This window comes from Triturus cristatus, chromosome 7, assembly GCF_964204655.1.
Source record: "Triturus cristatus chromosome 7, aTriCri1.1, whole genome shotgun sequence".
Classification (NCBI taxonomy): domain Eukaryota; kingdom Metazoa; phylum Chordata; class Amphibia; order Caudata; family Salamandridae; genus Triturus; species Triturus cristatus.
The window spans coordinates 606,076,542-606,089,294 of record NC_140590.1 but is presented as its reverse complement, the minus strand read 5'-3'; the positions used below and the strand labels follow the sequence as shown (position 1 = coordinate 606,089,294).

General features: G+C 43.3%; 1 protein-coding gene across 1 annotated transcript in view; it reads right to left on the bottom strand.

Moving 5' to 3' along the window:
- ANKFN1 (ankyrin repeat and fibronectin type III domain containing 1) overlaps nt 1–12,753 on the bottom strand; it is a 1,480,122-nt gene that overhangs the window by 942,344 nt on the left and 525,025 nt on the right. Inside the window, exon 5 of the mRNA XM_085614412.1 lies at nt 11,835–11,948. Within this exon, the coding sequence (XP_085470538.1) occupies nt 11,835–11,948 (114 nt within the window). The remainder of the gene's footprint in view (nt 1–11,834; nt 11,949–12,753) is intronic.

The following is a 12,753-nucleotide window of genomic DNA, read 5'->3' as shown; positions in this document are numbered from 1 at the left end:
TCCTCCTCTTTAGTACAAAACAGTGATCTGAGCTCATCTGAAATCATTTCTTGGAAGAGGAGTGATAGGAGAAAAAGTTCCCAATACAAAAGTCCCATGACAGCTTTAATTGGCTGGGCCTGGTGATGGGTATGTATTGACTTTTTTGTTCTGAAATCAAATGTGATCACAGTCTTCTTAGATTATTTGATTCTAGTCTGCGCCCATTGCTGCTATAGTTCCTAAGTGTGTTCCAGGTTTAATTTTCATGCAATGACAAATATGTACAGATTCCTATCTTTTTAAACGACTTTTGTAGTTCAATTGTATCAGTGAACCATGAGTTCATTTTCTTTTGTTTATTTTTTGGTTTTCTCTTTTTTTTGCAACCTCCATTGTTCATTCTTATTCTTCTCCACGCCCATAACCCCCTGCTTGTTCCATACATTATAAGAGGGGAAGCCTATATCTTTTTTTTTATTATTCATTTCATCTCTCTTCATTTTTTTCACTCACTCTTCCTTCTGCTATCTACATCTGTACTTCAGCAATATGGGTTTTACCTTCTCTTGTGTACAGTTAATCTTTGACTGCCCTCTTTTAAAAATGTGCTGGATTTCGATAGGACTGGACTTGGCAAGCTGGCGTGATGGTTATGTTTGATTATTTATTGAAAATATATCACACAAGCACAAAAAAAAGGAAAACGGAACATGTGCCACTGCCAAGATGTGGTGGCCAGTTGTTTGCAATATTTAAACTTATTAAAAGAAAACAACTATTGCATGTAATTCTTAAATAACAGTATGGATGCTTCATAGCTAGCAGGTGTACTTAGAACAGGTATAGTTGCGATGTATATTACAGGAAAATATGATTCTTACTGGTTGTAATTGCTTGGATTTACTGCATCCTGAACACATAATTTAAGCACAAGTAAATGATTACAACATAAAAACAATAAAGGAAAAACACTATTGGCTCACCAGCCCAGACACTGAACCACTCTTAACACAAATGCAAACATGATATGTGATGATAATTATATTTGCATAGCACAACATGAGGAGAAGCTTTTTGTTGCTATAATGGAATACCAGAAGAAAATATGTCTAACATTCATGGTCGATTTGATATTCATTATTGACATTCATTATTAATTTAAGTAACATGTATCAATGTTAAAATTCTTTAAAGTGTGGGGAAAGCTTGTTTGAATGTGGCTGGGAGCCATGAGAAGAAACACAATGAGGAGGCATGTTAGGAGCAGTTCAGTGCGGTTTTAGGGCCACAAGAAGTAATTAAGAAATGAGGGCCATGGCATCTTGGAATACTACTGTCCCTTAGAAATCTCTATTGAGGTTTATGAGGATCCCATACTTCTCTGTTTGCCCCTGCATGTCCCTATGGATCTTCTGTGTAACATACATGTCTAGAAGGTCTGTTAGCAGGAAAAAGTAGGCATCAGTCAGTCAGGCAAGACAAAATGGCTTGGCAAGAGTGAGTATGAGAACAGGGATTTTATTTGTATCCTAGGAAGTTATATTTCTGGCAGGAAAGAGCTGCTTGGCTCATGGACAATCTCAAGACCCCACTGTAGCTTTAAAAGCAGGGGTGAGATGTGATAGGGTGGAAGAGATATGGATTACCCCTGAGGCCCAATATGGACAGCTTTCAATCATTATCCCTTGGGATGTATGTTTTACTCCAGTTGGGTGTGGGCAGTGGGGAAGAGCAGTTTGGCGAGGAAGGAAGGTGAGGGGCCTCCTTTGCCTCTGAAGTCTGGGTGAGTGCAGTGATTGGTGGAGGTGCAGGGGAAGTCACTCCATGCCTTGGGTCTGAGGTATGAGAGGACACAGCCGCCGGCTCTGCGGATGCGGGGGATGTGGGTGAGCAGGAGATCAGTTGATTTGGGGTTTCTGGTTTGGGAGTGGAAGTCGGCACAGCTGTTGAGGTAAGCAATGCTTGTATGTGTGCTTGAAGAAAGCATATTTGTGGACTTGGAACCACTGGAGCTCTTTGAGGTGTGTGCTGATGTATGTGAGGTAAATGCAGGCTGGGTGCCTTAGGGTACGGCTGCCCATTGCGTTTTTTATGATCTGAAGTCTCCTGTTCAGTTGGGAGGGGATGCTGACATAAAGTGTGTTGTCATAGTCAAATTTAATGGGGATAAAGGCCTGGTGATGGTCTGGGTGTGTTAATTGGGAGCCATGGAAGAAATGTAAAAGCTGGATGAGGCAACTATGTTGACTCGGGTGCCCAACAAGAGTTGGTTGCCCACCACTATGCCCAGGTTCTTGGCTGATTGGTCAGGCACTGTGCTGCCTTGAAGTCTACTGGCCACCAGGTGAAGTTCCATAAGGAAGTGTTCTTGCCTAAGAGTACAGCTTCTGTTTTGAATGTATTGGTCTTCATCCAGCCTCTGACTTCGGACATGCATGAGGTACGGTTGGCCTTGGTGTTGGATATTTTTTCAAAGAGGGAGAGGATGCACTTGGTGCTGTCATTATATGAGATGTTAATTTGTGGTATCAGATGATATTGGCAAGAGCTATCATGCAGGTGTTGAACAGTATGGAGCTAATGTGTTGACTACTCACAAGTAATCCCTTAGTCCAATTCCACTTTTTCATTCCATTCCTTTCGACCCTCTTGCCCCTGCAATTGTGTGCTCAGATTATGTATCCAAGCAGTCCACCATGCATATGCCGTTTTTTTGTAAATATGACTCTGATTTGAGATACTCCTTTAATAAGCCGCTAATGAAATCGCAAAATTTTAAACAATGTAGACTGGCGTTTTTACATTTACAACTACTTTCAAATCTGTACACATGTATGGTTTTATCACGTTTCTTACGGGCTGTTATTTTCCGAAGGAAGTCCCTATCAGGCAAGCAGATTACTGTTGCCTTTTCTTAAATAGTTTCTGTATTTGTTATCATTTAGTTTTATAACCTATTTGTAACTTTTTACCTGTATTTTGTATTTTACTATGTATGCTTTTATGATTCACTATTGTGATATTGAATAAAGCTTATCTTGGCCTCTTTGACAAAGTGTGCTCAGATTTAATTACAATCTGTTGGTCTCCTACATAGAGGTTGTGACCCTTCAAGGCACACATGGTGGGGAAGTTTGTTACATATTTTTAGGCAATGAGGTCCCTGTACATATTTCATGACGTAGGGACTTGAATGGGAATAGAATCGGCATAATTGGATTAACAATAAGTAATAAAAGCATTACCTTCCTGGCATATACTACTGATATAAACAGCACTGTATTACAGCTGAGTCATGGATATCTGATCCCCCCCCTCCAAAACAAAATAAGAAGAAAATGGAAAAGTCATTTGGCACACTCATTCATAAACAAAAGTCTCCCAAGACTGAAGTCATTTTAACTTTCTTATGAACCTACACAAACCACTTCAAAATCTCTAAACTAACCACATACAGCCAAACCTCATCAAACAAGAGGCGCAATCATTCTCTGGTGTGCATGGCAGGGCAACCAAATAGAGATAATACTATGACAATGGTGGTGAGCTCTAAAGAAATGCTAATAGACTAGCACTAACATCATTATAATTGCCTTTATTGTGGTGAGGTTATGGGATACTTTTAAATGTTGCAGAAGATGAACTGTCTTCACTCTATGGCATCGCTTCCATTAATGCCATTTTCAGTGAATTTACTTATTTTTATGCTGTGAAACAAAGTCATGTTAATGTCAATCATAGCATATGCTACATACTTCCTTTGCTGGAGTATGTAAAACTTGATAGTTGCTAATTAAATATGCCTATTGGGATATTTAAAGAGGTGTTAGTGTAAATCACTTTATTTGGAATGTCATTCCGATATGATATTACTGTGAATGTTTCATGGTTATATGAATGGAGGCAAGCCTATCGATGATGCAACCCCACTGTACTTGATCGTAGGTGTAGAAGTGTGTGTGATGTATAGTTTGTGAATAATGTAGAGGTTACTCTATTTCAATTTCAATTTCAAAACTTTATTCGATTCAGAACAAAGGAATCATAAAAGTCAAACAATTTCATTTACAAACATTATTTCAAAATCATTTTTAAAAAGGCATTCTTACAATTATAACACTAAACTGTTAAAATTCATTAGCTAAAATAATCACAAATAAAACCCCATAGCTGTTACTTCCAATCAAATTAGATGATTTCATTGGTTCTTCATGCCAGGGCATACATTAAAGTGCCGGTCAAAACAAATAGAGAATCAGAAAATCACGATGCAATGATATACAATATAGATAATCAAGGGTCAACTTCATGGTGCCAGATTTAGCCGTAACGTTTCCTGATCAAAAGTGACATCCGTATAAAATTTAGCATTGCACAGCAAACACCAGGTGAAGATAGGGATAGTAAATGATCATAGCCCTCTTCATAATGGCATGGTTGCTTTTCCTTAAGGATCGGCTTAATAAACCTGATTTTCGGGTCCTTATATAGGGAACAGAAAAGAACAATGTGCATCGTGCTTTGGCTATCTTTGTCATTACAAGGACAGGGTGGCAGTCTCTCACACCAACCCCCCTGTTTAGGAAACGCAAAGAGAAAATGCAGGGTGTGTAACCTAAACCTTGTCAAGTAGAATCGCCATTGCACATGGTTTGTAAAAGATAAATAAAACTGGTGCAGCAAAGTAGCCTTAGGAGCATAAGGGCTAACCAGGGAATTCACAAACGGTGATTTCCAATAAGTTGTTTTAATTACAGCTTTGATGTTTCCCTGTATATTTTCGGGGTTGTCAAAAATGTCACCCAGGCCTAATTTATGAAACATTTCATTTACATAAGATAGCCAGGGGATCTGTTTCATGTTTGCCAACTTTAAACAATCCCGGAGGATATCTCTAGTAAGCTGTAAGTCCTCTGATTGCCATATTTTGCCCCATAACAATAAAGGGGAAAGGCGAATGGTGTCACTCACGTAACTTAGACCTAATTCGTTGTGGACAAATCTGTTTGAGGAGCCTGATGGAGTAGCCAATACGCGCTTTAAAAATTTATTCTCCATAATCTGTAGTGAGTCAGGGCTTTCAGTCCCCCAAACTCCTGCCCCATAAGTAGCAACCGACAAACATTTAGCTTTATACAAAGTTTTTAAATGTATGACAGGTTTTTGTCCTAGTTTGCCACAGAAACGGAACAGACTCTCTATAGAGCGACTAGCACTTTGAACTCGGGTCTGCATTAACGGGGCCCAACTTAGTTTGTTGTTAAAAAGGTTACCCAGATAATTAAAGTTTTCAACCTTTTCAATGGTAGAGTTGTTAACTACAAACTTTCTAGTCTTAGTGCCCTTTGGGCCACAGACCATGGCAAAGGATTTGGCAAAGTTTACCTTAAGGTCTAGGTCCAACATGAATTTGTGGAAGGCATCAAGACAGTGCTGCATACTGTTTCCTGTGAGTGTCATAAGTACCGTATCGTCGGCGTAAGAAAGCATTGGAATGCTCCTGCCGTTGACCTTTGGAAAGTCATAACAGTTATCCAACAGATATTTTTCCAAGCCATTGGTGTACACAAGAAACAGAAAAGGAGCTAATATGCATCCTTGTCGGACGCCCTCAGTTGAGAGGATAGACTTAGTTTTCTCTCCCCCTGGCCCAAACCTTATGGCTACAGTAGTTGATTCATGGAGTCTACGGAGCAAGGTGACCAAGGGTTCCTCGAAGCCCATGACCTCCATCATTTGCCACAACTTGCTCCGACACACAGTGTCAAATGCACTTGAAAGGTCCATGAAGGCAAGGTGGATGGAGGATTTCCTTGCCTTCATGTATTTGCCTATGATCAGGGCCAGGTTCAGGCACTGTTCTACAGTACCTTTACCTTTCCTGAACCCATATTGGGAATCCACAATAAGGCCCACCGAATCTGCCCAAGTTTCCAATCTAGCTAAAATGACCCTACCCAATATCTTACACGATGCATCAATTAATGAAATTGGGCGATAGCATCGGGGATCTGATCTATCGCCCTTCTTAAAAATTGGCACCACTATTGCCTCCTTCCATGATGCCGGAATACGGCTAATAACGACTGCTCTAAAAACATTTAATAACAGGGGGGCCCAAACCTTAATATTATGTTTAAAAAAGTCCAAAGGCACTAGATCAGGGCCGGGTGCTTTTAATGGTATGCCTTTCGACAGAGCATCTTCCACTTCCTGTAAGGTGAACGACGCGCTCAAGGACAAGGAAGACTGAGAGACCACCAAATCCCTAACGTCTCCTAGTGATGGTTCATTGGATAGAGTACCATGTGGGTTAAAAATCTTCCCAAAGTGTGATTCCCATGTTTCACATGCAATCTGCATCACAATGTTATCCTTGCCATTACTTGTAAAAAGGGGGCGATTAATAACTTCCCAAAAGAGCCTGCTGTCCTTCAATTCCGAGGCCTTCTCTAAATCTTCCCAAGCTTGGTTTTTTAAGTCCAGCTTCCTTGTTCTTATGGCTTCTTTATATGCCAGTCTAGATGCTCTAACCACTTCTGTGTCCCTGGGTTTTTGTTTTAATGCCGCTTTCAAGGATCTGTGTGTTGCCGAACATGCGGCGTCAAACCATCTAGGACCAAGCATTTTGCTTTTACCAATTGGTTTTGTGAGGCGTTCGGCTACATACCCACATAAAGATTCAAAATTCCCTATAACCTTTTCAGGTGTGGTTGTAGGTGTTAAACATGCCTCGAACTCAGAGCTATATCTATTTAGGATCTCAGCCTCAAGACCTACCGCGTCTATTTTGCCCCATTTAAGTGTAATACCTTTGTTCCTACTATACTTTACAGGTTGCTCCCAGACAGAGTGTTTGGGTTTAACGGGACAAAGCAAGGATAAATTTAGAGGATTGTGATCACTGGCAGCATTAGCGATTACTTCCAGCTTGTCAACATGATGGAGGTGTCCACTAGAGACAATTACAAAATCAATAAAACTCATCATACCTCTACTTCCCTGAAACGTCGGTTTTGGAGCAGAATTTGGACCAACCCAGGGTTCCACTATACATAGATCATTTAAGATAATGATGTTGTTTAGAGCGTCCCCCTGTGGTGTATGTTTGAAGTGTAACAGGGGTTGGTCATGGGAGTCACTTAAACCACACGCCTTCGAGTCCCCGTAGGTGCATAATGAGCAGTTAAAATCTCCCACCCAAATGACAAATAGTAGGGGTTGTGCGAGGCGTGCCCTGGCTATGGCCTCCTCCAAATTCAACATTACGCTTGTCTCTTTGTTGTCAAAGATGTTGTAATACCAATTAATCAGCAGCAATGGTTCAGGAAACAAATTAACCAACATTAACACTTGAAACCATGGGGAATCAACTATCTTAGAAATTACAAGTTTACATAGTTTTAAGGATGTTGCCATCATTAGGCCCCCTTTTGCCCTACCCGCTTGTGAGGGTATCGCAAGGGTATTAAAAGCTTGAAGGCCCTCGATGTTCTGAGTGGATCGGCTCCAAGTTTCCTGAAAGCACAGGATGTCATAGTCACCCACAAAATCTAGCCATGCCTCGTCCTCCAATCTTGAGGCGAGCCCAGCGATATTCCAGGAAATAAGGCGCATCCTTACAGCGCTTTGATTTTGTCTACCTAATTCAGTTAGTACTTCCGGATTATGCCTTAAGATGATTGGACTTGATTCGCTTTCTTTAGTGTGGCCAGCCTCAGGGACTTGGGGGTTGGATGTACAATCATCACCAACAGAAACATTTTCCCGTGAATTATCAACACAGTTTTCTCCCTTCTCCCTCTGGCTCGGCTCTCCTGATATCAGAGCATTTGTGTCGCCGGGAGAACTTAATGATAGTCAGTCTATCTCTTCCAACCCTGCAAGTGCATCAAAGCGGTTTCTTAGGGGGATATTACTAGGAAACCGTCCTAGATAGTCTTCCCCTTGGAATCGTGGTCTTAGATCATTATGCCGGGTTTGCAAGGAGTTGTTATTGTTATAAATTGATCCCCTAAAGAAACCGTCGCACTGTTGCCGGGGGCCCCAGTTGTTTTGGATTGGCCAATCGGCTCTATTTCTCCGGGCCCACCCATGGTGTGTTTCACTGTTTGATGTCTGCCCAGTGTTTTTATAAAGCAAAGTCGCGGGAGGAAGATACAAATTTGGATAAAAATATTCTAGACCTATACATTGAATATCCCCAGCTCTAGCAAATCTTGGTTTACCGCAGATGATATTTTTTACCCAAGTATCACTGAAGTTGATCAGAATACAGTCCCCCTCTAGGTCCTTATCACTTGGGCCCACCCAGGGAACTCTGCGTACGCTAAGTATTTTTGTTTTAGATTCAGGAGGGAGTGGTCTGTTGTTATTGAGCCAGTATATTACTTTGTTTTTTAATTCCTGGTTCGATTCCATTTTGTTGAACAAAACTGGGGGTACTCCTGTGAGTATTGCCATAAAAGGAGCTGAATCTGGAGGCAAATTTACAGGTGGTGGTTTCCTTTTAAGTGCTCTCTCGTTATCATTATTTCCTGCAGGCCCCTGCAAAGATGTTTGTTTTGACCCTTGGGTGGTTCCCTGTTTGGAAGTAAGAACTTCTGATGTTAGTGCTGTGCTACCCATATTTTGGTTAGGGGGCCCCACAATGTCCGCCACTGCAGGTTTGGTACGAGCTAAAGGAACAGGTTTTGTTTGTGCTAAGGGGACCGATGCTGCCTTAGGGTCAGCAGGTATAAGTGTTTCGGGTGGTTTGCTGGCATTTTTATTTACTCCCCCTTTCTTTGAATTACTATTATTGGCGATACTGTTTTTATTATAGTTATTAGTACCCCCCGCCTCGGGTAATTTGTTTTTAGTTACTAGAGTTTCAAGGGAGTTAGCATTAAGAGAGATAAGGTGTTCCAGTTGGTCTAGTTTTAGATTAACAATTTGAATTTTCTCTAAAACAGGCAGCAAAAGCATCTGAACCGATTTCTCAATTACCCCCAAGAGACGATCATTATTATTGGTGTTGAATGAGAAGATTTTCTGTCCCGCGTCAACTGGGTGAGTGCCCTTTTGTTTGGTTGGATTTGTCGGGACTTTAGATGGCGCTGGCTTCGCTGACTTAGTTCTAGTTCCTTTTCTATGGTTTCCCCCTCTTTTACGTTTGTTCAGATTGTTTGATTCCCGCTCACAGTCTACTACTTGATCTTGTATATGGATGGGCCCATTGCTGCTCAAATTGCCGTCTAAGGCATTATCCCCCGTAGTACCTGATGAAATAGGTATAAGAGTAGATGTGGATGCTTCAATTTGGGAATCCCCTGGGTCTGCTATCATAATTGTCTGAGAGTCAGAGAGTGCCACTAGATTTGGACTAGCCTCTAGGTTGCTATCTGCACTATCAGCATTCTTCTCGGGAGTGGGTGCCTTATTGGGTGTGATTTTAAAGGCAATATCTCCCAGGGATGAGCGTTTGCCTGTTATTAGATCTAAGGACAAGCGCTTTTCGGTAAGGGTTATTTCTTTTTCCAGGATAACAGTTGCCCGAGTTATGAAATCGTCTAAGGTTCCAGTGGCTTTCCCATTGTTCGTTTTTACAGTAACCTGTCTACCCTTCCCTGAACGCAAGGACATCATATGGGTTCTAGGAAACAACTAAATGAATAATAGTACTATAACTTACAATCAAACAGTTTAAGATGAGAAGTCTGGGATGGAGAGGGAGAGCAGCCCAGATGGAGCGGGCGTGGGTGCCTGGGACACCTAGAGAATGGAGTCACAGCCCACTTGCTCGCAGCCCTCTGCCCCTGTTTTTCCCCAACAGCAGCTTTAATCCAGTGAGGAAAGCGCCCCTCTGCACAGCGGAATCCGGGCTGCGGTTTCCGCGAGGCGTGGGCAGAATTGCGTTAAGTGACCTCAAGGAATCCAAGATGGCAGTACCAGGTTTGCTAGGAGGTCCCACAGAGTACGAGGTAAGCCGGTATTTGCTCACCCGGTCTTTGGGGGCGGGGGTGGGGAAGGAGGGAGAGCAGCCCAGATGGAGCGGGCGCGGGTACCTGGGGCTCCTAGAGAATGGAGTCCCAGCCCTCTTGCTCGCAGCCCTCAACCCTCAACCCCTGTTATATCCCAACAGCGGCTTCGACCAATGAAGAAAAGAAAAGAAAAACGCCCCTCTATGAGGCGATGCCCACACAGCGTGAAGGAAGCTGGAATTAATGTCAACAAGCAAAGAAAGGAGGGAACAAAGGAGTGTAAAATGCTCCCACAATGAGAGGCAACAGAAATTATCACAGTACCTTAGTCAACAGTCCTAGTGGAAGGGCAGAATCCAGGAACATACAAGGAACATACAAGTTAAGGGGGGTGGCCCTGCCCTGGCTCCGACTGGCGATGACGGGCAAGGACGGGCCCGCCCTTGGCCCGGGCTTCGCCCGGGCGCTGCCCGCGCGCGTCCCGCGCCGCGGGGCGCTTGGGAGGCTTAAATGCAGCCCGGGCGCTGCGATGACGTTAGCAGTGGGCGCCCGGGACTGAGCACTCTGGGGGTTGAAGTTTTCAAAGGGCCGTTCCCCTCACGGCAGTGATGGTAGCAGAGTTCGTGGTGTCCGTGGTGCAAGGGGCGAACAGGTGAGCCCGTGTGTTGAGCCGTTCTCCTCACGGCGTGCTCGTGCAGTTAATAAATCTCCACCAGGTCTGAAAGAGCGTCCCGCGCCGCGGGGCGCTTGGGAGGCTTAAATGCAGCCCGGGCGCTGCGATGACGTTAGCAGTGGGCGCCCGGGACTGAGCACTCTGGGGGTTGAAGTTTTCAAAGGGCCGTTCCCCTCACGGCAGTGATGGTAGCAGAGTTCGTGGTGTCCGTGGTGCAAGGGGCGAACAGGTGAGCCCGTGTGTTGAGCCTTTCTCCTCACGGCGTGCTCGTGCAGTTAATAAATCTCCACCAGGTCTGAAAGAGCGTCCCGCGCCGCGGGGCGCTTGGGAGGCTTAAATGCAGCCCGGGCGCTGCGATGACGTTAGCAGTGGGCGCCCGGGACTGAGCACTCTGGGGGTTGAAGTTTTCAAAGGGCCGTTCCCCTCACGGCAGTGATGGTAGCAGAGTTCGTGGTGTCCGTGGTGCAAGGGGCGAACAGGTGAGCCCGTGTGTTGAGCCGTTCTCCTCACGGCGTGCTCGTGCAGTTAATAAATCTCCACCAGGTCTGAAAGAGCGTCCCCTCTAAAAATAATGCAGATGTGTCTGTCAGTTGACTATGCATGTAAGAAGGTTTGGGTAGTAGCTAGTAAAAATATTTTTGAAAGATCCTTGGGAAATAACGTGAAAAGCAGCTCGCCTGTGCTGTTAATATTACAAGTGGGACTGGTATTCCCGAAAAGCATAACATTGACAGACCTTTAAGATTTTCTAGGATCATAGGATTACAAAGCAGACGTGTCATGAAAGTGTATATGTGAAGAGCGGACAAAAAACAGCAAATATCTCTAGAAAACATTACAACATTGCAAACTGTAAAGTGACAAATGACAGAATATTTTCCCCAAAGGTTAATCATGTCAGTGGAATACAGTAAAATGCCACGGTTAATATTGCCCTTCACATAATCATTCGTGCGCCTAGAAACGCCATCTGTGTGCCTCATCTCGCTGAAATAAGTTTATTCGAGCTATAACGCTCGCGTGCTGAATGTTTCATCTTTCTAATACCCCTGCCAACAGTCTCACGTGTGTAAAACTTCAGTGTAGATCCGAGACAGCATGGGCAGCAGCGATAAAAGGTTTAAGGGAATCTGTACCCAGCAAGACCAATTTACAGTGTAACTCAATCCGACACTCTACGCAAATCTCTCGAAACTCTGTGGTGCCAAGAACATTACCTTTATATTTAGTCACGACGGCCGAGTTGAGACTCAGAGGCTCCTGAAAGCTGACAGTGAGTGATGTGCTACTTGTAACCATGAGACAGACATTGGTCGGCGCCTCCGGGGCTCCTGGGACACAAGACAAGAAAAACAGCAAACTCAGTAATGAAAGCACGGGTTTTATCTAAGTATTGTCAACACAGCACGAGATTCTTTTCTTTTTAACTGCACAGTGGGTTGTGGTTTCCATTTACTTCATTATGTATATGTTTGGTACACGCATGGAGAAACTCTTACTGATAAAACGTGCTATAGCGTAGGACTATTCAAGGTGAACTATCCCCAATGTAAATAAAACCGCGAGCTACGTACAGAACAAACAGTGTGATTTAACGAGAGTCTGATATCAATCTGTGAGCTGTTTTTTTTTTTTGGGGCGATAGAGGGAACACTCAATATTGAAATGTATTTCAGAACATTTTGGCGAAGTGAAAGTACAATCTACCATCACATAAACTAATCTAAACTCTGCTTTCCTAAAGGGAAATTATATTTTAGTTTGTATAATTATAGAAAACCACTAGTAGCATTTTTACAATTGTTCCTTCCAAGCTTCCTTGTGTTTGCAAGTGCACAGACACATTTTATAAAGCTATGTTGCATAGAGGTGTTCACTTAAATGATCTTTGTTAAAGGAGAGTTATCGGTGTGTCCTCAGAAGACTAAAAAACAATTGTTTAAAAAGATAGGGGCAAATTTATGAGCCTCTTGCGCTAGTTTTGCGCCGCCATTGCGTCACTTTTAGTGACGCAGCGGTGGCGTAAAAAAAGCGCCATGTTGCGCCATATTTACGAAGTGACGCATCTAGGCAGATGCGTCACTTCTCAAGCCCCTGCGCTACATTATACCTGCGTCAGGTATAATGTATGCAGGG